The sequence below is a fragment of the Diceros bicornis genome, chromosome 35 (assembly GCF_020826845.1).
Source record: "Diceros bicornis minor isolate mBicDic1 chromosome 35, mDicBic1.mat.cur, whole genome shotgun sequence".
Classification (NCBI taxonomy): domain Eukaryota; kingdom Metazoa; phylum Chordata; class Mammalia; order Perissodactyla; family Rhinocerotidae; genus Diceros; species Diceros bicornis.
This window is the reverse complement of record NC_080774.1, coordinates 20,148,924-20,176,758: the sequence shown is the minus strand read 5'-3', so window position 1 is coordinate 20,176,758 and position 27,835 is coordinate 20,148,924. Positions and strand designations below refer to the sequence as shown.

General features: G+C 47.9%; 1 protein-coding gene across 1 annotated transcript in view; it reads right to left on the bottom strand.

Moving 5' to 3' along the window:
• Nucleotides 1-27,835, bottom strand: part of MYO18B (myosin XVIIIB) — a 230,162-nt gene that overhangs the window by 41,528 nt on the left and 160,799 nt on the right. The window contains exons 35-38 of the mRNA XM_058532289.1: nt 27,615-27,731; nt 25,223-25,306; nt 24,001-24,138; nt 21,431-21,616 (exon numbers count right to left, since the gene is read on the bottom strand). Of these exons, the coding sequence (XP_058388272.1) occupies nt 21,431-21,616; nt 24,001-24,138; nt 25,223-25,306; nt 27,615-27,731 (525 nt within the window). The remainder of the gene's footprint in view (nt 1-21,430; nt 21,617-24,000; nt 24,139-25,222; nt 25,307-27,614; nt 27,732-27,835) is intronic.

The window sequence follows — 27,835 nt, the reverse complement described above, 5'->3', positions numbered from 1 at the left end:
AAAAAAAAAAAAACAGCTCTCTAAAGTTTCTACAGCTCTAGCTATTCAGAGCTCATAGCTTTCCCAGCCCTAAAACTGCCCCCGGCCTGTGACTTCTGATGCAGCATCTTCAGAAAGGGGCCAAGAAGGTGGGTCACTGGGGTCCACCCCTCTCAAGGTTGACACCTGCAGGGCTCTCACAAAGCCACCAGCTGCAGATAGATGTCCTGACCTGGGGAGAACTCCAAACCCCCCACTCCTGACTTCCCAGAGTCACCCACACAAGTGCTTCCTGAAAAAAAGAAAAAAGGCTTTTCGTTTTTCTGCTCAAACGCATATATGACAGATCTGTGCCACCCAATTTTCCTGACAGAGGAATAATTATATCAACATAATTAAGTCCCAAATGCAAAAATTATCTCTGCCACATGTTCCCATGCTACGCTTCCCGCATCAGAGGGTCATTGTTCCAGGCGCTAATTATCAAGCCACCTTTGACATGTCTTATTTCAATTTAAATGGAAATGAAGCTCATATTTCTTCTCAGCCCACTAGCCCATGTGATTGCAGAAACAGGGACACTGGACTTCGAAACTTCTCAGGTGGCCACTGGGTTTTGCATCTGAAGAAGTTAGTTATTACCTACCCTGGCTCCCTTCTCTGGGCTCAAGAACCTCATCAGTACAGTGGCTCATCTCTTGCACCTTTCTCCTGCTCTCTATTCCCTTATCATAAATTTAATCTTCATCAGCACCTCCTAAGGGTTCTCGTAGTCTTAAACTGGTTCCTCTCTTGGATCCAGCCTCCTCTCCAATCCGCATTCCATAAAGCATCCAAGGAAGAATCGAGCCCTTCACAGTCTCTCTCCCAAACCATCCTCTGAGGTGCTTCTCTTTCCACTGCCCACACCCTGTACTCCACACACCAGTAATTCCGATAGCCTTCACCAGCTCCTAAATATGCCATGTTGTTTCACACCCCTGTGCCTTTGCAGCTACCATTCCTCCACCTGGAATGCCCTTCCCTGCTCTGACAAGTAAACTTCTGCTCATCCTTCAAGACCCATTCCACAGTGGCCTCCTCCATGATGCCCTCTCTGGCTGCCCTGGGTAGAATTAGCCCCTTTCATCTCTGCACCCTTAGCATTTGTACAAGTCACTGGGATAAGCCCATACTCTATCAGATTGTAATTATTTTCCAATTTCTAATTTTTTGCTCTGTTGAGCTCCTTATGAGTAAGACTAAACTCAGCCTTACATCCTAAGAGCCTAGTGCAGGACCTGGAACTTAGAATCCCCACATAAATATTTCATCTTTAAAGTCTCCCAGCTCTAATGCTTGACGTGGGTGATATGTAGCAGGTTTTACCACCGTGGTCTCCAATCACGCAGACATGGGCTGCCCAGTTCCACCACTTACAGCGTGACCCCGGGACAGTCTTGTCTACCACCTACCTGGCCCTCAGTTTCCTCATCTGTAAAGTGGGAACGATGGCAGCATCACCATGCTGCAGGACTAGATGAGGATTCATGGGTGGAAAGTGCTCGACTCGCTGCATAAAACGTAGCAGGTGTTCAATACACAACCCTTTCTTCTGTTCTCAGAACCACGCGGTGACAGCTGGGGAAACGTGCCAAGTTCACAGGGTCTCCTCTATTCTGATACTTCTTCACCCTCACCCCGTCTCCCCTGGCCCTCTCACCCTCCTCATTTAGGCATCTGGTACTCTCAACCCTGCATCCCACTCGCCACACTATTTTAAGGCCTCAAACATGGTCCCCCAAACCCTCCCTGCCCCTCTCCACCAAAACATGCTCACACTTGGTCCCACTTCCTCACTGCCAGTCACAAGTCATGCGACCATGCCCGAGAATTAGATAAAATCATTATCGTCAATGTGCCAACTCCCCCTGCTCAGGTCAGGCCTCATCCGTGCTTGCATCCACATGCATCCAGAGCATCCCAGGAGAGAGCTGGCTGGGGACTGCAGACATTGCCTATGAATACAGGAGTCAGAATATCACCCCTTGCATACTCATCCAGGTCAGCAGTGACAAAAATGACAGCGTCCCAACAGTGACGCCAGGTAGGCACAAACAAGAAGAGAGCACAGGGTTGAGATTGAGAACTGCACCAGACTCAAGACCTGGAAATGGGCCTCACATCTGCTTCGATACCCCAGGCACCAACTAGCACATCCTAGAGTCTGCGCCCTCAACTCTACAATAGGCATCAGTTCCCTCCCGATCATCAGTACAGAACGTTGTGAAGCTCAGATCACGTTCAAGTGCTCCGTAAACTGTGAAGAGCTGCATGTACGCAAGATCATCATTTATCACACTGCTTCTTCCCTCTCTGGAGATCCGCTTCCCTTTTCAGGCACATCTGATCACCTCATAACAACTGAAGCCCCAGCCAGAATTCCCCACAAGCCAAAGAACCATCATGAATGAACTCGAGGGAGCAGGGGGGACATCTCTCCCAGGTAAACCAACCTCATCAATAGTCTTGTGTCATTAGATACGACCCCCAAAAATTGCTGCAGGAGGACATGGACCAGAGCTATTGGTATTGGCAATCAATGCCAGATCCTGGCCTCCCCACGTTTGGACCAGAGTCAATGCCGTCTGGCTGGGAAGTGGGTGGAGGCGGGAGTCATTGTCAGAGAAAACAGTGCGTGCGACATAAACAGCAAAAGACGCCAATAAACAGCGTGCGGCCAGGCGTGATAATGACCGGAGATTAAGACAATGATTTCCAGACTTGATTGGCTTCCATCTGCTGAGGTAAGAGATGTTACAGAGACATGAACACCCTGGCCTTGTCTCAGAGTAGTGGAAAGTTCCACCTATGGATTGGGAAATGGACTTTTCTGGTAAGTATGAGTCTCACTTATTCATGCCACATTTTTGTGGGATGGTTTCAACTGCTTACTAGTTCCTCTAATTCAAGGGCACTACATGCCCTCTGAAGAGGGGTTCTCGGTGGATTTTTATTTTCTGGACCGAAGAACACTGAGCCGAAAAGCAAGGTTTCTCAACTTTAGCATTGTTGGCATTTGGGGTTAGATAATTCTTTGTTGGGGCTCGGGGGGAGGTGGCAGTTCTGTGCATTGTAAGATATTTGGTAGCATCCCTGGCCTCTACCCACCAGATACCAGCAGCACCCCACCCCCAAGGTGTGCCACCCAAAAATATCTCCAGATATTGCAAATACTCCATGAGGGGCAAAGTCGACCCTAGATGAGAGCTACGCTAAAGGCACAAGGGTAGGTGGTAGACATTATTGTGGAAAAGACACAGACCCTGGATCAGAAGGATATAAATCTGAATCCTGAACAAACCACTTCCTGCTGTGCCACCTCATCTTAAAAACATAAGCCACCCCCTCCCAGACTTCAGGGGGTCTGGAATACGGGGAAAGTAGGAGGTCGTGCCAGCTACTCTAAAGTGAGTTCCTGGGGCGAGCAGCATCAACATCCCCTGGTTGCTGGTTAGAAATGCCAACTCTCAGGCTTTGTCCCAGACCTGCTGACTCAGAATCCGCATTTTCACAACATCCCCGGGTGATCTGTGTGCATGAGCGGTTTGAGAAACACCAGCATTGTGATTGAGAGCATCGGTTTTGGAGTCCAAGAGACTGACTTCGTATCCCGGTGCCAGTCTCTCCTAGCTGTCTAGCCTTGGGGAAGTCGCCTCACCTTTTTTAAACCTCTTTGTAAAAATGTGTAAAATAGAGATAAAAACATTACCTCGCTCATAAGGTTGAAAGTGCAGATTTAATTAGACGGCGCGTGGAAAGCGTCTGCCACAGAGCAGACAGGCAGCCAACGGTGGTTCCCAGAGTGCCCCCACCCTCCTTGCCGATGCTCTCAGACTGTCACAATCACCAGCCTGGGCTCCCGGTGGCAGAACATAAAGACGTGGACGCTCCCTCCATACAGTTTTGTGATCTTCCTTTTGATGGAGTCTAAAATTACATCAGACACTTGGCCACTCATGGTCCATTTATTCATTTATTGACCCAGCAGGAAAGGAAAACCACGGGTAAGCGATGTGCTCTCTCTCTTCTCCCTCCGCATCTCAAGGTTACGGCCCGGTCGCCCGTGCCTCTCGGATGAACAGCCTCATCAAATCCACCGGGCAGCTGGGGCCCCCCGGCCCTTGCCAGGGCCATCAATCCTGCCCTCCTGGGCACTCAGGAGCATCTCCCGCTTCTCACGGAGGGGCTCGGCCCACGGGGGCAGCACTGCGAAAGCCAGGGGCTGCTTCCAACGGCTTCTCACCGTTTTTCTTCAGTTCAAGGACATGGCTCTTTGGCTCTCTCCCAGTGCCAGGCAGCACGTTAGTAACAGCCCCCAGAGGCTCTTTCCGCCCCTCATAACCTCTCTGGAGGCCGGACGCCGTCCTGGGAGAGACAGTGGTCTGAAGCAGGCAAAACGGTCCCTAAAATAGCACCACGTTTGCATGGCCCTTCGGAACCCCCGAAAGTGGGTCTGTGAATTTCCTATGCAAATTCAAGTGCTTGATGATATTCTTTCAGCTTTTACGTTCCAAAACAGGGGTATGCGACTATGGCCCATGGGTCAAATCTGGCCTGTGCCTGTTTTTGTAAATAAAGTTTTATTGGAACACAACCACATTCATTCATTAATGAATTGCCTACAGTTGCTTTCAGAGTTCAGAGGTTGAGACAGAGAGACGCTGTGGTCCGCAATGCTGAAAATACTTACTTTCTGGCCCTTGGCAAAACAAGTTATTGGCCTGTGTTCTAGAATCCTAAGGTTAAAAAATTCTGTAGCATTAGGAGCTAACGATTCTAAGAATGTATGGATTTCAATATTCAATACTCCTATTAGGTTGAGCCACAAGAAATCAACTATATTCAACCATTTTCAACTGTGCAAATGGAAAATTCATACGGCTCAACCTAATAAGACTTTAATATTATGTATGTCTAATGATTCAAGATTCTGTAAGTCCCAAGATTTTCTGGCTTGAAGATTCTAAGGTCTTATACATCACAGTTCTAGGATGCTCTTTCCAAATGCTGAGATTCCGTGGGTCTAAATGTTGAGTAGCCATGCTGGTAATTAGGAAGTGCTGTTATGTTAGGGAAGGGAAAGGTACAAAGGTTAACTGGCAGACATAAAAGAGTTCAGCTAGTAAATTGATTTTTTCAAAAAATGCAGGTCAGTGGTAGCTTGTGAAAAAATGGATGACATACAGAGAGTAGGTGACAATGTTTGTGTCCTTGCCGTCGCAAGACTAGGGTGGCCTAGGGCATCAATGGGGTTTAACCTAGAGGATCTGAGGGCCCAAATGAGGCCCCACTGAGCATGTGCTACTCTTGGCTGCTCCACAAACAAGTCCCCTCCTTATGGCAATATCATGAGAAAAGCCATACTTGTGTAAAAAGAGATTGAAAATGAAGTGAAGTGGCTTGTGTCCTGGTGGGCTCCACCCTGGGGAGAAATTTGGGAGGGAATTGTGAATAAGATGGAAACAAAGGGGAAGAATTCGCACTACACACAAAGCAATTATGCCTGTTTGAGATTATTCCTGCTGTCACGGGTGGCTACTGAGCACTTGGTATGTGGCCAGTGCAATGGAGCAACTGAATTTCCTATTGTATTTAATTTTAATTAACCTAAATTTAAATAGCACCATGAGGCTGGTGGCTGCCACATTGGACACCACCATTCTGGGGGATTCAAGCATGTTGTAGTGAGGTGGAAAATCATCTAAATGTCTGGGAAACTGTTGTACTTCACCTGTCCTGTCTGCTGAAACCATCACCCGAGGGAGAAAACCGGAGCAATGCCAAGTTGCCAAGAGCCCATGGGTTCTGTGCTTCTACGTCCAAGGTTTCTACGGTTCTGACATTCTAAGAGGTGTTATTATTCTATATTCTAAAGACCCAAAGCACCGAGGGGCAGATGTGTCCAGGAAACCCCACTGAGTGGTACTGACAGCCACCATCCCTTTCTTTTAATAGCAGGCTCTCAGTTCTGCATATGCAAATATTTCACGGAGTCACTCAGGCAGGAGATATCTGAACACCTACTGGGTGTGTGGTTAATCTTTCAGCCCCACAATGGAAGGGTTAAGAAGAAAGTGATGCCTAACGATAGGAAGTAGATGGTGTAGTTGGGGAAAAAGACACAGAAGCACAATAACCAAATCACCAACACAGAGGCAGGAACCATAAGCTAAATTAGGTAGCAGACTGTGTAGTTTGAGTCTGGATGGAAAAAGCCCTGTCTCAGCCTCTGTCTCCTCATCCATAATACAGTCGCGAGGAAGTATCTACATCAGGGTCCTCATACCCATACGAATCACCTGAGGGTCTTATTAAAATGCAGGTCATGTGCTGGCCAGGTGGCGCAAGTGGTTGGGCGCGCATTCCGCTGCAGTGGCCCAGGGTTCACCGGTTCGGATCCTGGGCGCACCGCTTGTCAGGCCATGCTGTGGCGGCATCCCATATAAAGTAGAGGAAGATGGGCACGGATGTTAGCCCAGGGCCAGTCTTCCCCAGCAAAAAAGAGGAGGACTGGCAAATGTTAGCTCAGGGCCGATCTTCCTCACAAAAAATTAAAAAAATAAATAAATAAAATGCAGGTTGTGACTCAGAGGTGTGGGGCAGGGTCTGAGATTCTGCATTTCTGCAGCCAAGGCTGTTGGTCTGCGAATCACACTTGGAAAAACAAAGTGGTAGGTCACAGGGAATTTGGGAGAATTAAATGACAGAAGGCATAAAACATGCTTAGGCCTGGCATACATGATAGACTGTTATAGAAATAATAATCATAAAAGCAACAACAACAAGTAAATACAAACTATATATAACCCAACTTAAAATCAAACGCCAGCTGACATCCACAATAGAAAATAAATAAGACCATGAATCATAAATCACGGTTCTGTTTACACTTTTCCTATGAAGAGCAATCTTTTTTTTTCCCTTCTGGTTAAATGAAACTTAACTATATGGATCATCTCACAAAAGTCTGAATTGTCCCTACGACCCTGTCCAAAAATCACACCAGTGACAAGGCAAACGTAATCCTTAGATTTGAAACCCAGTGTCTTTGACTTGCAGACACAGTCCTTAATGATGGCCCCATATTAAACCACAACATAAACCGCTCACTCTCACAACGGAAGTGTGTACACAGAATCTTGATTTGTGAACCTGGGGTTCTGCCTCTGTGATGACCATGGGGTAAGCTGAGCAGGGGGAGGCATCTTGGGGTGGGAGGGCACTGGTAGAAATGGACAAGAGAAGGACCAGCCTTGGGAAACTCAGAGCCACTAGACTTGCAAATGAGCTACAAAAATACCTGTGTCACTGAACCTGTCACCGTAGCTGGGGCCACCTGGAAAGTACTCACACAGCCTTCTTTCATCAGTGTTACTCCCTTATGATTTTTAGCAGGGATGAGAAGGTGGGAACAAGGGAGAGTTAGAATTTATTGACCATTTAATAGGTGCAAGACACTCCTTTAATCTCTTGAGGACCTTATAACCCATTTTACAGATGAAGAAACTGAGACTCAGAGAAGACAGGTGGCTTGCCCAGGACATACAGTCTGGAAGGGCTAGAGCCAGGATTTAAATCTAGCTTGGCTGTGCGTCCCCTACTCCACTTTTCCTTCCAATAGCAATTAGAACAGGAGTTGGCAAACCACAGCCTGAGGGCCAAATCTGGCCTACTGCCTGCTTTTGTAAATAAAGTTTTATTGGAACACAGATGCTCATTCATTCATGTATTATCTATGGCTGCTTTTGCGCTACAATGGCAGAGACGTTTTTGTGACAGAGACGATGTGGCCTGCAAAGCCTATTTAGTACCTGGCCCTATACAGAAAATATTTGCCAATCTCTGGCATAGAATATCCAGTTGCTACCTGGGCACAACCTTGGGTGATTTTGCCAGGTTCTCAGGAAGAAGTGAAAACCATCTTATTTCCTGAGTTCTTTTCCTTTTGTCTGCTGAGAAGTGACATCAGTCTTCTTTTTTTCTCCCCACCCACCACGCAATTAGCTCACAAAGGCAGGAGCCTGAGGAGTCCCCCTGAGTGTTTGCTGATGAGCCTCCCTCCAGCAGGATGCTTTGTGTCCAAACCACTGCCAGACTTTAACAACAGTATCAACCACGTCGTCTCCCACCAAAAGCAAACAGGAAGCCTCGCTCTGCCCCCCAGCTGGGTGGATGTCAGCTGTGGACAGCTGCAAATTGCTTGAACAAGGACAGATGTAGCTTGGTTTTGCCTTTCTTTTTCCATTTGAGAACTTTTCGGGGGGAAGATGAGAATGCTGTTAGGGAAATGAATGTGTTGATTCTAATTATCCGAGCGGGCGGCAGAGGTGACATGCAACAGGATGGGCTCCGCGTCATTTACCTGGAATGCAGCCAAGGCAAGTCTGGGGAGAGAGGAGAATTCCAATGAAGCTGATGCCCAGGACACTGAGCACAAATAAGGAGACATCTACGAACCAATGGATCATAAGGGGGGATGCAGCATGTGGCAGACAGAATTCCCAGAATTGTCAAACTGGAAATGATCCAACCACTGGCCTCGGCTTACACCTCTGCTCTGAAGCTCAGAGCTTGCCTGCTCTCGAAGGGGCTCTGCGGTGCTCTCTGCTCTGAGTATCCCTCTTGTGGTGATGATGATGATGATGATGATGATGATGATGATGATGATGATGATGGTGGTGATGATGATAATGATGATGATGGTGGTGGTCTTGGTGCTGACAGTGATGAAGATGGTGATGAGGATGAGGTGATGGTAGTGATGGTGGTGGTGGTGATGTTGATGATGGTGGGGATGGCGTAACGGCAATGATGATGAGGTTGTGGTGGTAGTGATAATGATGGTGATGAAGATGATGATGGTGGTGGTGGTTGTCATGGTGGCGATGGTGATGAGGATAATAATGGTGATGGTAGTGATGGTGGTAGTGGTGATGTTGATGATGATGTGGGGATGGCATAATGGAGATGATGATGACATTGTGGAGGTAGTGACAATGATGGTGATAAAGATGATGATGATGGTGGTGATGATGATTATGATAACAGTAATGATGGTGATGGTGGTAGTGGTGATAATGGTGGTGAGGTGATGATGATAATTGTTATAGTCTGAATGTTTGTGTCCCCCTTCCTCCAAATCCATATCTTGAAATCCTGACCCCCAAGGTGATGGTACTAGTAGGCGGAGCCTTTACAGGTGATGTAGGTGGAGCCCTCACGAATGAGATTAGCACTCCTATAAAAAGGGCCAGAGAGATCCTTAGCCCCTTCCACCATGTGAGGACACAGCAAGAAGGTGCCAGCTATGAACAAGGAAGAGGGTCCTCGCCAAAATGCGAGCACGCTGATGCTCTGATCTTGGACTTCCAGCCTCCAGAACTATGAGCACTAAATTTCTGTTGTTTATAAGCCACCCAGCCTGTGGTACTTTGTTATAGCAGCCTGAAAGGACTAAGACAATGATGACGATGATGACAATGACAACGAGTTTGCCTTGTGCCAAGCACTGCAGTAAACATTGAAATGCATTTCTCATTAAATCTTCCTCGCAATGCTGCAAGGGAGTTATAACGAACATCCCCATTTGATAAGATAACAGAGAAGGTGAGTGTCTCGAATAAAGTCACACAGAAGGAAAATGAGGGAACTGAGATCTGCATCTAGGTCTCCTTACTCCCAGTTCTTTGCCCTTTTTGTCAAGTTCTTTCTTCAACATGCCATTTTTTATGCCTACCATGTGCCAAGCAATGTTCTAGGGCAAAAGCAAGCAATTTTTCTTCTGTAAAATATTTTAGATCTTATGGGCCAAATGGTCTCTGTCACAAACACTCATCCCTGCCACCGTAGTGTGAAAGCAGCCACAGACAATACATAAATAATTGCGACTGTGTTCCAATAAAACTTTATTTACAAAAAACAGAAGGCAGGCTAGATTTGGCCCACAGATTGCAGATTGCTGAGCCTGGGTCTAGACCATGGATATCAAGCTGTGTTTGGTGGTGCTGCCTCAGGGGCTGGGGTAAGAGTAGGGGAGACCTGATGGAGAGCTCTCCTTCTATTTCCCACAGATCCACGTCAGCTATGGATTTTAAAGAGGGTTTGGATACTTAAAAAATATAAAGCAAAACCTGGCAGTCTCTGAATAATGCCTTGTCTCCTAGGTGAGAGAAGCAAGAAGGTGTCTCTCTGCCCTTTGAAACCAAATCCTCAGAGATAAAGTGACACATCTGGAATCCAGCTGTGGGGTAGGTACAGAAACAGTCTGGAATGCTCTGGAGAGACGAAGGTATCTACAGGGATGTTGCTGCCCACAGAGGTAGTGATTTCCTCAACTCTGCAGCTGCATAAGCAGACGTGGAATTTCCACCGGTCTGAGGCTGGAAGGCATGGGATGAGATGAAAGAGCCTAGACGCCTTCAGGTTTGAGATTCTGCGACTGTGTGCAGAGGTCTTGGGGTAGAGGGATGTGCTCATTCCAGAGGAGGCTCCCACCATGACTTATCAGCCCTTTGAAACACTCCCAAAGCTTGCAGCTCCTTGACCAAGTAGGTCTAGACTTGCCCAGAGTCTCAGCAGAAAGAGCCTTGGAGATCATCTGGTCCATTTTACAGAGGGAAAAAGTGAGTCCAGCACAGGGAGAGCATGCCCCAGGTCACACCATCAGTTAGAGGCAGAACTGGGGCTGGAATCTAGGACCCTGGCTTCAAGGAGGCTCCTACCCCTCTGTGAGCTGCTCCCTTGAGGAGATGAGAAAACCTAAAAGGGACCTGGGGCAGAGCAGAGAGAAGCCAGCAAGGCTCAGACACACAGATACAGCCTCTGCATTGGGCAGGGGGGTTGGCTTTCCTGGAATCTATTCCCTCTTCCTCTGGTACCCACATTTTATTTTTCCTTGGGGGAACTCTTCTTCCCCTACTCTCCATCCATGTGGGCAGAATGAGGCTGACTCTACTCCTGGATTCAAGGCCGAGCATGTACTCCAGAACAGAACAACCTGAGACTTCATCCTTCTAGCACTGGTGCTTGATTTAGGGGTGGGCATGTGACCCAAATCAGGCCAATCAGAATCAGTGAGATTCCATTTCCAGACTTCTGTTTGAGCTGTTGGGTACAAGGGGCCTTCTATCATTGAGGTTGATGAGCTGGTCGTTTTCCAGCCTGACTGTTGCCACTGGGAAGGGAATGCCTACCTGAGAATGGAGATGGAAAGAGAAGAATTCAGCCAGTGGTGTGCTGGTAAGTGTTTAAAATTGGCTCTGGGGAAAAAAAAATCCCTGGTTTGCAGCATTTGCCAACTTCCATGGTGTAAATCCTTCCTCAATAGCTAACATCAATCTACCAACGCGATGTCGCTGAACACAGAGTTGGGAAGAGATGCACACAATGAGCTGGTACCAGTTGGCCCCAGCACACTGGATTCAGCCTGTGGACATCATTTGAATCCCTGAATTCCACGGGGCCTGAAATCAGAGGTCACTAGACTTTTTCACTAGATGGACCCAAAAGATCCCCTTTGCTTAGGCCAGTTTGAACTCTGTTTCTGTCACTTACCACCATAACTTAAACCAGTTCACTCATCTTTTCCCATACGTACGCTTGCAGTTCCAAACCAGCCAATTGTCCCAGTAAAAATCATTTTCTTTCCCCCTGCTTGGTCTGTCCTCAATTCTGAGGTCTCCGCCTTCTCATTATTTAAGCTCAGCCAAAAAAAAAAAAAAAAAGAGCACCAAGAAAGAGATGAGTTACCCTTCAAACCAAATTACAGTTTTGAAACAGATTCAGAACACTGAGTCTGATTTGGGGCCCCCTTGATTTCCTGGGGGCCACGACCTTCTGAAGATGTCTAATTGTAACCACACTCGTGCTTCCGATTGTGAAGCTTAACCTTCTCCAGTCTCTCTGACATGCAATGAAGTGAAGCGTAATCTCATCTGAACAATTTGAATTGGATTTATTTGAATAATTTAATGTACACCCGCAACATTCCATCAATATCTCCCCCTCCCTTTTCTTTTTTTTAAGTAATTAACATCACAGAGTTAAGTTACTCTAATTTCCAGCAAGTCTAAAGTGACGAAAGTCAATTAATGCAGTCTCGGGGACTAGATCAGTGTCCGCTCTTCTGTTTGCCATCTCGAGTCTCCACATATTATTTGTAATTGGTATTAGCAACTTTAAATTCTGATTAATTACTGCAGAGCCTGTTTCCAATGCAGAAACAAAGCCATGCGTCGGGGAGTAATAGACCCAATTATTCCCAGGCAGGCTTTCGGTAATAGATTTTATTATCAAGATATCTCATCTCAGCGGCAGGCGCAAAGAAACTCATTTCATTAGATGATAACACCTCTCGAATTGAGACAAGCACATCCAGCACATGGGATCAAGACAGCTTGGAGGAATTCCGTTTCAGAAACGTGACTGGGGCTGGTGACCCCGGGTCCTAAGTCTCTTTTAGGACCAAGTCTCTTTTGTACAGAAAGCTTTGTGGGGATACGAAAAGAGACCATGGTTCCTGGAAAGAAGAGAGTGACATGAACACCCCTCCATTTCCCCTGCCAGCTCTTCAAGATGCAGGAGGCCGTTAAGAGTGGGGAGTGAAGCCGGCTGTGAACAGGGAGTTTATGAACACGTTGGGCCATTCCGGATCACACTGAGATAAGGGGGCAGTAATTAGGAGAACTCTCTCCCTGTCAGGAGAAACATAAAAGGTGTTATTTACACCCTGCTCATGGCCCCAAACGCCCTCCATACGGAATGCCTTTTTAAATACTTCAGTTCCCAGCCCAAATAATTCATCTTTATGCTCTGAAGTTCCTAGCCATTTGCGGGAGAAAAACACGGAGAGCTTTTTAAAAAGAAACCCTTAACTGGGGTTGGTGAATGCCCTGGGCCAAGGGTGGGAGGGGGCTGTGTTCTGACCTAGAACCTGGAGACATGGGTCTTTGGGTGGCCAAAAAACAAAGCAAGTAAAAACAATAATAAACATGAAAACAACAGAATCTGGCTTTGGGCTTCCTAGGGCCCTTACCAGATGTGGCCAGGTTCTCAGAAAACAAGAGAATGTAGAGAAGAGGGAAAGATGGCGGGGCCAGCCTGCCTTCAGGGGTGTTTATGTGACAGGCAGAGCCAGAAGCTTGGTATGAACCATCTTTCTGAGTCAATGTCATTGTACCCATTTTATCCCCAAGGGGAAAGGACACCCTGAAAATGACAGGGTTCTGAGGATGAAGTAATTTTGCTTAAAAACAAGACAGTCATTGAGCAATGGGATTTGATTTGGGAGCCTTCAGACTCCTGCCATGGCCTCCTTACCAGGGCATGGCAACCTCATCCCCAGGAGACGCCAAGCCAGTGGGATGCTGGAACCAGCTCCTACCAGCCTGCAAGAGCTGACGGCTCAATTTTCAGAAATACTGCAAGCCAGTTGTTAAACACAACTATTATTAAAAATTAAATGACATAAACTCACAATTAAATAAATCATATTAAAAACAAAGGCAACACATACTCAAAACACATTGCTTCCTAACTATCTTACCGACATTTGACTATCATCTATGCTTTTGAAGTGATTTATGTCTTTCGTATCTGTACGGTAGAAATGCTATATGATGGTGTGCTACTGCGCATGGCTTCCCGATTCCAGGTTCAGTGACATCATGTTGTTAGCGTGAAATCAGCCCCGGGGGCGGGGAGGATTTACACCACAGAGATGGGCAGAGGCTACAAGCCAGGACTCCATCTGCCCTGGAGAGCCGGTTGTTAAACATTTACGAGCACATCACTGCCCCAAGCTTTGCTCCTCGTGGTCTGGCAGAGTCCTCTCAGATCCAGATTCACTCTGACCTCTCAATCACATCGGTGGGAGGCTTTCTCTTTCCAGGGAAATTCACAGATGCAGAAGGGAGACCAGGCTCTCCATCTAGACCCTCATCTGTTTTAGGCCTCACATTCTTTTCATTTTTCCCCCTAAAGGTGGAAAATATACCCCAAAGTGACACCAAATAAATAATTCATGGACCATCTATAATTGATGCTGGATTTAACAGAAGTAGAGCCGTAAGTGGTCGTCTATTAACTATTTATGGCTTTGCCCGGGTGGCTGACAAGCCAGGCTCAGAGAGATCACACCGGGCTCCCATGTTTTATTTAAACATTATTAAAAGTACACAGTCTGCAGCGAGGCCTTCGATTCCACTCAGAATGAGGTTCTGCTGTGAAGTCGCCTCTGGGTCTCGGAAAGGTTGGGATCGGGTTTGGCTGGAACCGTTACGTTTTTCCTGCATGTGGAGGGAGTTAAGCTGCCTCCTCCTCCATCCTCGAATTTCTCTCTTCCTAATATGTCCCCCCTCCTCCAGTTTTTCTGTGACCTTAGGCACATCCTGTCACTGTCCCCTGAACCTCAGTTTGATCATCTGTAAAATGGGGAGTACCATAGGCATTGCCTTAAGGGTTGTTGCGAGGATGGGATCAGAGCAGGGATTCTCAACTGGGGATGACTATGCTCCCAGGCAACATTTAGCAATGTCTGGAGACATTTTTGATTGTGATGACTTTGGGGAGTGCTATTGGCCTCTAGTCCGTAGAGGCCAGGGATGCTGTTAAGGATCATACAAGGCACAGGACAGCCCCCACCACAGACAATTATCCCACCCAGAGTGTCAATAATGCCAAGGTTGAGAAACCTTAGATTACAGAATTAAAAGCAATAGCAATTTCTATAACTCATTTTTTAAAAACGCACTTGCATGAGTAACTACTATGTATGTACAACTTATGAGGAAGAGAATGGGTTTGAGTCGGTCAGACTTGGGTTCAAATTCTGAGTCTGCCACTTGCTAGGAATGTGACTCTGGACAAGTTGCTTCAGTTTTTTGAATCTTAGCTTCTTTATTGATAAAATAGGGCTAATTAGCTCAAAAGGCAAGGCTTAGATGAGAGAACTCCTGTAAATACTTAACCCAGCGCCCAGCACCTGGCAAGTGGTAAACAAATACTAGGTCTCATCAGCATCGTCATCGGCCATCATGGACATGGAGTGGGGAGTGGAGGAGGAGCTGTTAGACTTAGATAAGCTTGAAGCAGAGGGAGAAGTCAGAGAGTCAGAGGAGGAGCAAGAGAAGAAAGGAGAAAGAAAACAAGGTAGCATCTGTTAAGTGCCGACTGTGTGCTACCATTGGGCACTTTTACAAACATCATCTCATTTCATCCTCACAGCCACCCAATGAGATTGACTGTACTTTACCCTCCTGATTTACAGATGGGGAAACTGAGGTTCTGCAATGTTAACTCAGCTGCCCAAGATCTCAGACTCCAAGTCCACTGCTCTTTCTACAACTCTGTGGGCTGAAGAGTGTTCCCCACAAAATTTATGTCCTCTTGGAACCTTAGAATGTTACCTTTTTGGAAACAGGGTCTTTGCAGAGGTAATGAGTTAAGATGAGGTCATACTGGACTAGGGGGGCCTTGAATCCAAAGACTAGTGTCTTTATAAGAAGAAGAGAGGATATAGAGACAGAGAAGAGAAGAAGGCCATGTGAGCACGGAGGCAGAGATTAAAGTTATGTTGCCACGGCCAAGGAACACCTGGACCATCAGAAGTTGGGAGAGGAAGGGAAGATTCTCCCCTAGAGCCTTCAGAGGGAGGGTGGCCCTACCAACATCTTGATTTCAGTCTTCTGGCCTCCAGAACTGTGGAAGAATAAATTTTTATTGCTTTAAGACAACCAGTTTTTGGTAATTTGTTATGATGGCCCTAAGAAATGAATACACATCATCTTCCCTAACATGAGGCAGAGCAATTCTGTGATGGAACGAGAGAGAGAGAAATAACATGTCCATGCCTAGACACGTGAGAGCTGAAGAAGAGCAGGGGAAACAGCAGAAGAGAGCAGGCTGGGATGGGGGGAAGGGATTTTGCAGGTGGCATTCAGTGGGGGAGCTGTGATGAGGAAGAAGGAAGACATGAAAGGAAGGAGGAGGGGAAGAGTCTGTGTTTATATCCCGACATGTGGTTTATCTCTGCCTTTCTGGAGACCTGGACGTTGCCTGACACACAGCAGGCACTCACTAGACATTTGCTGAACGCAAATGTGAGGAAGCCACGATGAACATGATCAGGCCACTGCTCCCCCAAAGCCGCCCGCCAATAGTGCCTCATCATTGAAGAAACTCAAATGATGCACCCTCCATGCAATCTTCTCTGGGTCTCCTGGCTGTACCAAACCACTTCCTCCTTTGCCCACACATCCCATCTTGCATCAGAAATATTTTGGGACACATGCATCTCCTCCTCCTGATCTCGAGCTGTCCAAGACCCACAGTCCCTGGTCCACTCATGTTGCATCACTCATAACATCAGGCACAGCACCAGGCACATAGGATTCAAACAAAAGTTTGTTGATCTGAAAGTTCTAATTTTTAAGATATACTTTTTGAGCTGTTCTCTTAAGAGATAAAACCTCAAAATATTGGAGAAACTATTCAGGAAGCAATTACTGAGAATCTACCCTATGCCTGACCCTGAACCAGAGGCTGGAGACCCAGAGTCAAATCAAACTCAATCCCTCTCTCAGGGGCCCTCTGTCTAGGAAGGCAAGACACAAGCAACTACAATAACTGGGTGGTACATGCATGGATGGGGTGAACGCAGGAGGATGTGGGAACACAAAAGAAGTATTCATCTTAGTGAGGGGTGAGGATAACAGTGAGGGCTTCCTGGAGGTGAGACCCGATCTGAATTTTGTCAGTTGAAAAGGCAGGCAGAGGAATGCACGAGAACAAAGGTGGGGAGTCAAGAAATAACATGGCGTTGGGTCCTGAACACTTGCTTTCATGCTTAAGCAGAACATGCAAGGTGATGAGAGGCAGACAAGCAAAAGCAGAAAAATCTAGAGACTAGATGTCCGAGGCTCTGACGGAGTTAGGACTTTGTTCTGAAGTCAGTGGAGAGCCGTGGAAGATTTCTTAGCAGAAGAGTAATACAGTAAGATGTGTCTCTTCTGGAGAGATATGCAGGGAAGAGCAAGAGTGGAGGAACAGCGGGGAGACAAGGGAGAAAGTAACCGTAGAGGGCCAGACCAGAGGGGTTGCAGATTAAATAAAGACAGAGGAAGCAGAGATGGAACAGGAAGGAAAGGACTGGAAAAACCCCTAAATAGATTAAAGTCAGCAGGCCTCGCCATCAATCTGTGTGAGCCAGGGGGAGCCAGGCCACCGCGATTTCTAGTGCGGGCCACTGAGTGGATGCACAAGAGTGAGGAGAAGGACCGTCCAAGGTTTTCAAGACCTGGGAAGCTTGTGAAAAGGACTTCCGGCTCCGGGGAAAGTAGAGAGCAGAAAGTGAGGCCAAGGTGATGAAGGGCAAACCCAACAGGTGCAGCCTCCAAAACAGGTGCATCTGCCGAAAGCAGGCAGAGGGCAGGCCGTCCTGTCACCTCCGGCTCTCCCAGCTGCCCTTGACCTCCCTTGAATACCTGTCCTGGGGCCGAAGAGGTTTCCCCTGGGCTCTGTAACTATTGAAAAACAACAGGATATAAATCCACGGGTGAGCTGTGTCATCGCTCCCATGACAAAGGGACTTGAATGATTTAGAGCCAGAATATTCTTTTCTCCATAATGGCTCCTGTAGTCGCCAGGAATAGTACATTTACTAAAATTAATGGCGAAACCTCATTTGTCTTTTTTCCGGGAAGAGAAGTTCCACGGGCAGGGTAATTGATCCTGATCTGGATGTGCCAGCGTGCCAGCCAGAGGTGTAAATCATTTACACGAAACAACTCGCAGCCCTTTAAACCAAAACCAACAGTGACAAATGGTACAGGCCAGGGACGTGCGGAAAGGAACACAGAGAGGACATTCATCAACACCCTTCTCGCTTCTCAGCAGGGCCCGGAGTGCGGGATCCTTTTTTGGGGTCTCCCAGAGCAGAGCCATTTCCCAGCAGCGTTGGGTTGAAAGGGCAGTGTGGTGTCCCAAGGGTAGCTTTAGAGTTGCACACACAGGGACATCAAGCCCAGCTCTGCCACCCCTGACTCTGCAGCCCTGGGCGAGTCACCTCACACATCTGCACCTCCACATGCTCCACCAGCTGGGGGTTGACATAAGTGTGAAAGTAGACAACATCTGTAAAGAGCTTGAGCACAGAGCGACTCAATGAATGTTTGTCCAGGGAATGAATGAATGCTGGGACTGTGGAGATAGGAAATTCATTCTAGCCCTCCCATGGATATTTGAATTTCACAAATGGAAGATGAAGAGGGCAACGCTTTACCCAAAGAAATGACTTGTGGTGGTGACAGTGGGCGTGGTGCCATCTGGTCTTCTAAGAACCCCCAAATCCCAGCTCATAGACGCCTTGTTTTGCCTGTGGGAACCCTGAGCGCCCCTGACAAAGGAATGCGTAAAATACACTCACAATGGAGTTAGCCATATCTCTTCATTTGTGTGAGCTCCTTGAAGGCAAGACTGTGTCTTGTTCCCCCTGGATCCCAACATCTAGCTCAGGGCTTGGCCCGCAGTATACCCTAAGGATACATATCTCATGAACAAAAGAACCAGAAACTCTGACTGCTTTGCAGGTTTTGGTGACATTTACAGAGAACGCATGGCATGGAGCAGCTGCCTCCTTGTCTTACAGGGATGGAGGGAGGAAGGCACATTGATGACATAGACATGCACCTGGAGAGGCGAGATGCCTCCTGAGAAGCCTGGGAAAGTACCAGAATGCCCCGCCAGTGGGAGGGGGCTCAGCAACAGGGTTCGTCTTAAATCGACAGTGCTCATTGAACTCTCCCACGGAGCTGTGTTCTGTCCACACTGTGAGCTTCTACACAGCAGGCACCTTATGGTTCCCAGCACCTCCCCACCAATCCCCATCCCTGTGCTGTGGCCATAGCTGGTGGTGAGTAGATACATGTTGAATGAATGAATGAATAAATAAGTGATACAAGAAAATATGACTTCCTCTCTTCTCCCCACGGAAATATCCCAGGGCCCAAAGGCAAGGGGCGTATTTGAGGGCAAATAGGTTGGTGAGTTTGGGACATCCACTATTGGGAAAGGTGTGCCAGCTTGACATTGTCCCTTTGAGCCTTGCTCATCCACAGAATCACTGAGGAACAACAAGCCGTGTGGATCACTGCAGAACGCCACATAAGTAGGAACGTGCTCTTCCCTCCTGTAGTGGGGTGAAGGGTGTTCAAAAGTTATGTCCATCAGAATCTATCAATGTGGGCTTGTTTGGAAAAGGGGTCTTTATAGATATAATTAAGGTAAGGACCTGAGACTAAATCAACCAGGATTTAGGGTGGGCCCTAAATCCAATTACAGGTGTCCTTACAAGAAAAAGGCAGAGGGATATTTGAGACACACATACAGGAGGAAGACAGTCATGTGATGATGGAGGCAGAGACCGGAGTGATGTGGTCATAGCCAAGGATTCTCCCCTAGAGCCTTCAGAGGGAGCATGGCCCTGCTAACACCTTGATTTCAGACTTTTGGCCTTCAGAACGGTGAGAGAACAAATGTCTGTTGTCATAAGCCACCCAGTTTTTGGTAATTTGTTACAGCAGCCCCTGGGAAACTAATACACTGCCCAACCACAATAAAGAGAAAAATTCAGTCCCGGTAAACGTATCCAAATCTTGCAATCAGAAAACAGAGAAAGATACAGGTCTAATTTCAGCATACAGGCAAGCTTTGTGTTCCACAGTTTTGTGTTGTTTGTATTTTTATTCATATATGCGGGTTGCACTATAATCTTTTCAGTATTTTAGGGCCTTTAAAGATCTTTATCTATTCCTAGGAACGGAGATAGAGAAAGGAAAATGAGAAGAGAGGGAAGGAGAGAAGAGAGAGGGAGAAAGAAAAAGAGAGCGAAGGAGAGAGGAAGGAAACCACTGTTTGATCTGGCCGCAATGCGTGGGTGTCTGGCCAGTTAGAGAAGACATCAGAGGAGAAAGACGGAAGATGTTCTCTCACTCCAGGCCAGAGCCGGCAGGAGGAGAACTCGGCTGCATGAGAAGCAGGGCTCATTAATGAGGAAGTTGGCCTGTCAATTGGAGGAAACAGCCTCTCTCTCTCCCGGAGCCACGGAGGGTGGAGGAACCGCCAGTCACGGGGCTCGGACTGTGTCTGGGAACCTGGGTCTCTGCGCGGAGCCTCGCCTCCGCCACACGGCAGCCAGGCTGCTGGCTTGTCAAGGGCCAAACTGATGGGAATGACACCGGCCGTGAGAGGCAGTGGCCCGAGAAATATACTTGCTGCAGGAGGACAAGTTGCTGAGATCTGTCACAAAACCAGAGTGGACAGGACGAGAAGGGTATCAATAATGACTGTGACTTAGAGACCTCTGGGCCAGGCCGTGGCATGTTGTGGGTCATCTCAGTGAAGACTTTATGGTGGGCAAAGTGGGTGCCAGATGCCTCCCCAGTCACAGAAGCAAAAATCTGGAGTCTTAGGGCTACCTGGCTTCATGGGGACAAGGAGGAGCAGGCCCTCTCAGACGCTCTGTGACCCCTGCGGGAAACTGTTCTCAGAAAAATCCGCTGAACTATGAGAAACCTTCCCTTTGGGCAGGAAACAAATTTTAAAACGTTCCTTGGACCACACCAGGGAGCAAAGCACGGCTTAGTGAATAAAAGCAGAGACTACGGAGCTGGATGGATCTGGGTTCAAATTCTTACTGGCAAGTGAATGTACCATTTTGAGCCTCAATTTGGCCTGTTGATGTCCCCTGCCTCAGTTTCCCCACCTGTAAAGTGGAGATAAGAATAGTACCTACCTCGTGGTACCGATTGGAGAATTTAAAAGAGAAATGTTTAACCCAGGACCTGGCATATAGCAAGTACTTAATAAATGGTGGCTTTAGCATTATTGTTTTAATCTTTGTTGTTGCTGTTAATAGCCCAGAAATTGCACTGACATTGACTAGGTGTGACCTTAAACAAGCTATCTCACCTCTTCGAAGTCTCAGTTTCCTCATCTGTAAAATGGGATAATAATCCTGACTTCGCAGGGTTGTTATGGCAATTACATGATATTACGCATGTTAAGACTCATGCAAGGCAGACATTTAATAAACATGGATACCCTCCTCCTCGCCTGAGGCCGCCCGGCCTCTGGTGCAGAATGTGGGAGGCAGGAGAAGCAAGTCTGAGATGGAAGGCACTGGGTGGCCGTCCAGCAGCAGTGAATGCCATTGGTCCATTTGGGGCCCGCCCCCAGGGCTTGCAGCCAATGGCAGCGTCATCTCCCTGCCCATCCCCTGTCAAGTTCTCCCTGCTTCCCGCCTGCCCCAAAGGCCCCAGAGATGCCCTATGAGTCTCCCGTGCAGCAGGAGGGAGAGCTCCCCCAGCCCCAAGCCGTCAATCACAGCAGAGCCGGCGCCGGGGGCAGCACTCACCAGCTCCAGGCACCTGCGGCTGGCCTCCGCCTCCCGCTGCGCCAGCAACTCCATGTCCGCCTTCAGCTCCTCCAGGCGCCGCTGGTAGTACTGGCTGCTCTCCCGCTGCTGGGACTCGGACACGGCGGCCTGCGACAGCTCCTCGCCCATCTTGATCAGGCTGTCCCGGAGCCGGATCACCAGGACCTGGGGGAGGGGTCACCCCGAGTTAGAGGCCGGGGGCGTGAAACAGTGGGCTCCAGGAAGAGACATCCTTGGCTGAATCTCTGTGTGTTTTTATCATCAGGATAATAATCCTGATTACTGACACAAAAATGAAGAATGTACTTTACAAGCCTAGAAAATGATAATTGCTATTCTGAGAGGCAGTTTAGCATACTGATGAGGACCCTGACTCTGAATACGCTCTGGGTTCAAATCCCACCTCTACCTTTTCCTGGCTGTGTGACCTTGGGCAAGTTATTTAACCTCTCTGAGAGACAAGGATGTTAATAGCACCTACGTTCCAGGGATGCTGTCAGGACTGAACATGTTAAGTTATTCAGGCTTAACTCAGTACCTGGCACCTAGGATATGCTGGATAAGGAATGGGAATTATTAATATTTATAGCAGCTTTCATTCATCTCAAGGTGTGGGAGGTGGAGTGGTGCAGTGGAGGGAACGCCACCCTGGGAGATCAAAACCCCATCCCCAACATGGGTACTGGTTTCCCCGATTTGTAAAATGAGGAGGTTTGAGCAGATAATTTCCCATGAGCCTCAGCTGTAATATTTTATAGCATTTTTCCTTTCCTGGGGGGAAAACCCATGAGGACACAATGCAACAACAGAGAGAAAAGAGCTGTGGGCATCACGAGAGCTACAGAAAATAAACCCAAGGGCTGTTCTGCAGAATTCATTAGTCAGTCAACAAGCCTGGAACCAATCGATTCCGATGGGCAAATACTCAGGCGTTGACAGAGAACAGAGCCCACATGAATATTTCAGGCCCTTCCCAGGGACTCTGAGTCCCTTTGCAGATCAGAGACTGAATAATGGCCTGAAAGAAAAGCATTACTATTCACTTCCCCCTCGCCTTTCAAATGGAGTTTAGCAACAATTTCAAAGGGCAGCAGGAGGGTTATAAGGACGAAGAGCAGTTCTCAAACTGTGCCGCTGAGGCACCCCGTCTCAAGGACCTGGGATTCTACTAAACTCAAATCATGATGGCAGAGGGGAAAAATGAATCTGGAGATAGAATCTGTGATTTAAAGTTTTTCTCCCATCATTTTCTTTTCTTCTTTGCTATCACTTCACTTGGCTCAAATCAAGTAAAAAAATGTTCTATGATGTAGCCCAACATTAGGAATTTAATCATTTAAAATATAGTAGATCAAAGTTTCATGGTCATCTGCAGAGACAATTATGCCCTGAGGGATCCCTTGAGCAATTCTGAGAACCACAGAGGGTCAAGGCAAAGAAGAATTTTTCTCTGTTCTTCATCCATAGCAGCCTTCTGAGAGACCAACTGCCCACCAGGGGATTGGGAAACAATGCTTCAGAATGGGAATGGCAGCGTCCCATTGTCCAGACATGCTGTCACACTGTGGGTAAACCAGCCGGCTGCAGAGAAGTTAGAGCCTGGGACTGGGATGGAGTGAAGGTCAAGTGTCAATCTACTCTTGCCACTAACACTGCCTGGCTTTATCTTGAATAAGTCACTTGACCTCTCTGGGGTCATCTTCTCATTCTATCCGACCAGCCCCACAGGGCTGTGGTGAAGGTCAAATGGAAAGGCTGAGGAGGAAGGATTTTGACGATGGTGATGTCCTCTGTAAGTGTCTCACGTCATTAGCCTACAGAGCTAAATTGAATATAATCACTGAACCCCACCCCAGCCCATCCAAGTCTTAACCTGTCCTTCAAGGTCCAGCATCAGTGCCACCTCCTCCTGGAGGCCTCCCTGATTCCCCAGCCTGAAAGGACCTCTGTCCACCAAACCTCACAGCCCTCTCTCCATATTATGGGTATTTATGTACATAGCTTACCCACGCCTCCTACAAAGCTCCATGCTTCTGGAAAGCAGAATCTATTTTATACACCTGTCTCTCATGCCCCTAAAACAGCCTAGCACACTCTAGGTACAAAACAAAGGTCTGCTCACAATGAGTGTTGGGCACATCAGTGGATGCGTGGGTGGATGGAGATGGGTAGAAGTGCATCAATGGATAAAAAGATGGGCAGCTAGAGAGGTCAAGGTCTGAAGAAAAAAAGAACAGAGGAAGAGAAGAAAAGACTGAGAGATAACGGAAGAACAAACGGGATGATGGATGGACCAGTGATGGTATATGGAGATGGTAAGAGCTAGATGGAGGTGGGTAGGTTATGGATAGGTAGTCTGTGGGACAGTGTGATTGAAGAAAGGAGGGAGGGAGGGAGGGAAGGAGAAAACTCATATGGGAGATGGATGAGTAATACATATCCAGATAAAGGCACATGAGTGGATAGACGGACGGTGGAAGGATGGATGGAGCTTGCACAAAAACCCTCACTGCTCTAGGCCTGAGCGATATTTACATGTCAACGAGTACCTCAAATCTCTTAATCTGCACTTTCTGGAACTCCGTCTTGTTCTCCAGGTCACAGATGATGGCCTCCTGCCTGCTGACAATTGCTCGATCCACGGTGGACTGCTCCAGGTACTCGATGCGCATCTGAGCCACCTGCAGCTGGGGACAAACCCAAGAGGTCCCTTGGCCACCTGTTGGCCCTGAGTCCCGAAATGGAGACACGTGCAGGACCAGCCTCAGGCCCATTCACACTGCCTCCTTCTCGGCTCAGGCGCTGTCTGCTGAGTGCTCAGGCAAGAACTGCTGGTTCCAATCTGAGGATCCTCACACCACACCCTGCCCCTGGGTCTCAGGTGCTGGAAGGTGACGCTTCCCAGGCCTTCAACCTCCAATATAAGACTTCAATCACGCTTCTCTTACCTTCTTCCCCTGCTCTGCTAAGGGAGCAAAGCCAGACTGACCAGCAAGCCTCAGCATCAAAGGACACAGCCAAGAGTGGGTTTGGGAGTCATGCACAGATACCAGGGTTCAAAACCTGGCCCCACCACTTTCCAGCTGCACGAGCCTGGGCAAGTTCCCCTCCTTGAGCCCCATTTCTTCATTTTTCTTGTGGGGGTGAAGATTGAAGGAGATTAGTGCCTGGTACATAATAAGCACCCAGCAAATGGCCACTGCTGCCATTATTTTTGTGGTGTTTGTTGTGACTCAGAGCCCGTGGACATCTGCTTGAGACTCAGTCATTCTGACAGTCGCTCTCAGCAGGCACACGCAACAGCTGTGGAAGAGCTTGGAGAATTTCACGGATAATAGCAACCCACTAGCTAATGAGGGAATTCAGGGGTGTTAGGAGGAACCATGACTTCAAAGGAAGATTTCACAAAGAATGATGATCCTGTCTTGCACAGAGCATCCCCTTTTCCTTGGAGCCATTTCTCAGAGGGAGAAAATCCTGCATTGGATGGCTGATGGGTCTCATTGCATGGAGCATCTTTAGATGCTGAAGAGGCATAAGCAAGGGTTAGTGTGTGTGTGTGTGTGTGTGTGTGTGTGTGTGTGTGTGTTTGTGTGTGTGTGTGTGTGTGTGTGTGTCTGCCTGCTGGGATTGCTCTCAGTTCATTTGGCACAAGACTGAAGTTGAGCAAATGAACGAATGAATGAATGACAGTTTCCAGGATCCAAACTGTGAGGTCCCAGGGGAACCCTTCCCTTCCTCCCCCACGATATGGCAGCTCTGAGCACGTACTTGTTCTTGAAGCTTCTGCTTCTCGTGTTTGGCTTCCTCCAGCTGCAGCTGCAATTCTTGGATCTGCCCAATGTCGGCAGCAGACTGGTGAGACAAAAAATGTCACCGTGAGACCACAGGCTTTGCTGGGAAACCACCCCTGGCAATCCCTTCTTCCCCCACCCACAGACGTCTAAGTCTCTCAGAGCCACCGTGACAGTAGCTGGTTCCAAAAAGTTACCTCTCACATCCTCCCCACCATCCTTCATCTCAATCTTCGCTGAGTCACTCCCATTCTAGAAGCCGATAGCTCTGGTCAACTGTCTAATACTTTATTATACACCCTTGACAGCCAAGACAGAAATGGGCCGGCCACAGCACTAGGACCAGATTCCAAGGGAAGAGAACTATTCTGAGTGTCAGGTAACTGGGATTCTAGACCTGGATACCGGCCTTGGCAAGCCACAGAACCTCTCTGCACCTCAGTATCCCCATCTGTGAAATGGACTGAGAGTCTCCACTTAGCCCCTCGATATAGGGTTTATTCAGAGATTAAATGAAGCAATGGACAGTAAAAGTTCTTAAAAAAAAAAGGAGAACCAAACTGTTAAGCCTGATTATCTCCAATGAGAGAGATTCCAGAGGGCAAGAGGGTCTCTCACTTTATAGTTCCCACACGTATTTATTATTTAAATTATTTATAACAGGCATGTGAATATACTGCTTTTGTAATTGAACAAATAAAGAAACTTCCATTTTGAACAAAAATAAGTGTGACTCACAAAGGCAGAAGATGGCACAGGCTATTTCTATGGTGGTTGTTATATTGTTGATGATATAATTGATTATTTTTGTTATTAGGATTCCCTGTTTAACAGAAATCCCCTCAGATCAAGTCTCTGTGGGACACATTTGAAGCCTGGCGGGTGTTCTACCGTGGATCTCCTCTGGGGGTACAATGTGCGGAAGACGCTCATTGCTCTGGGGGGTCCGCTCTCCCCAGTTACACAGATCAGAAATCTGCCGGGGATCCCCATCACATCCCTCAGCTCCACCCCAAAGCCTCTGTTTCTCCCCATCCTGCCATCACGCCTCCTATTTTCTCCTGGGTCCATGCACTCCTCGCCGTCTCCACGCCATCTCCGGAAACAAGCAGCCATTGTCTCTGCCCTGGACGACTGCCACTTTCATTTATCCAGCAGGTAGTTACTGAGTATCTACTCCATGCCAGCACCCTTCTAGGCCCTGGGATACAGAGTTGGATTGAGACAAGAGAACTCTGTCGCTGCGCAGCTGACAGTCTGGGGTGGCATCCTGGCTGATCCTCAACTCTCGCTCTTTCCCCTAAAAATCTTCCTGGTGATCCCTATCACACGTAAAATGAAATCCAAACTCACCACAGCCCACAAGATCCCAATCTGGCCCTCCTCTGCTGGCCTCACTGAGCTCACCTTGTGCCACACTCCCCTCTCTGGCCTCCTTTTAGCCTCTCAAATGCACCATCACAGGCCTTTTGTGAGTGCTGTTCCCTCTGCCCAGAACACTGCCCCCGTCCTCACTATCCCACTCCAATGTAATTAAGTCCTGTGCCTCGTTCAGATCTCCATCCAAGTGCCACCTCCTCGGGGAAGCCTTCCTTGACCCCCAACCTAGGTCAAGGTTTGCAGAATCATATTCATTTCCTTTCTGGACTCTTAGCTCAGTTTGCAAGTCTCCCCTCCACTCTGGGGGACTATGTGATACAGTCTGCCCAGTCCACTAAACTGAGAGCCACAAGAAGGCACCAATGGGGTGTGCTTTTGCTCAAAACAGTATCCTCGGCACTTCACACAGTACCTGACACATAGCAGGCACTCAGTAAATACTGAATGAATGAATGAGTGGATGGAGAAGTTGATAGATGGAAGGATGGATGGATGGGTGGATGGATGGATGGGTGGGTGGATGGGTGGGTGGGTGGATGGATGGGTGGATGGATGGGTGGATGGGTGGGTGAATGGGTAAGATGGGTGAAAGGATGGAAAGATGAATGGATAGGTGGGTGGATGTGTGGGTGGGTGGGTGCATAAAAGAGTCGACAGGTAAATGGGTGGATTGATGAGCAGATGGATGGTGGACGGATGAATATTTTGATAGGCAGATGGATGGATATGTGGGCAGGTGGATGGGTAGATCGACGTGTGAATAAGTAAAAATCTTTCTTAGTGGAGATGTCCTCCAGAGATGCACACACCATCTGAAGGTGACATTCTCCTCCCTTAGGGCCACATGAACTTTCATAACTTCTGTTTATCTTTGTGGCATTTACCCCTTCAAGGTCCTGAGGCCAGGGAGTGGCCCAGCATCACCTTCTCGATATCCCCCACCTACTCAGCCCAGGGCCACCAAGCCGTCTTCCACGTAAGACCATTACCTGAGCGATGAGGTCCTTGTGCTTCTGCATGAGGTCATTCAGGTCATCCTGGTCCTCATCGATGCGCTTCAGGAGATCTACTTTCTCAAACTGCAGCCGGTACAGCTCCTCATCCACCTGGAGGGAGGCAGGACCGTGGGTGGGGTGAAGTAAAAGGGTGGGTGGGTGGGGGACAGCAGGGTGCTGAGGAAGAGCAAAGGGGGCTTGCTTATGGGTATGTC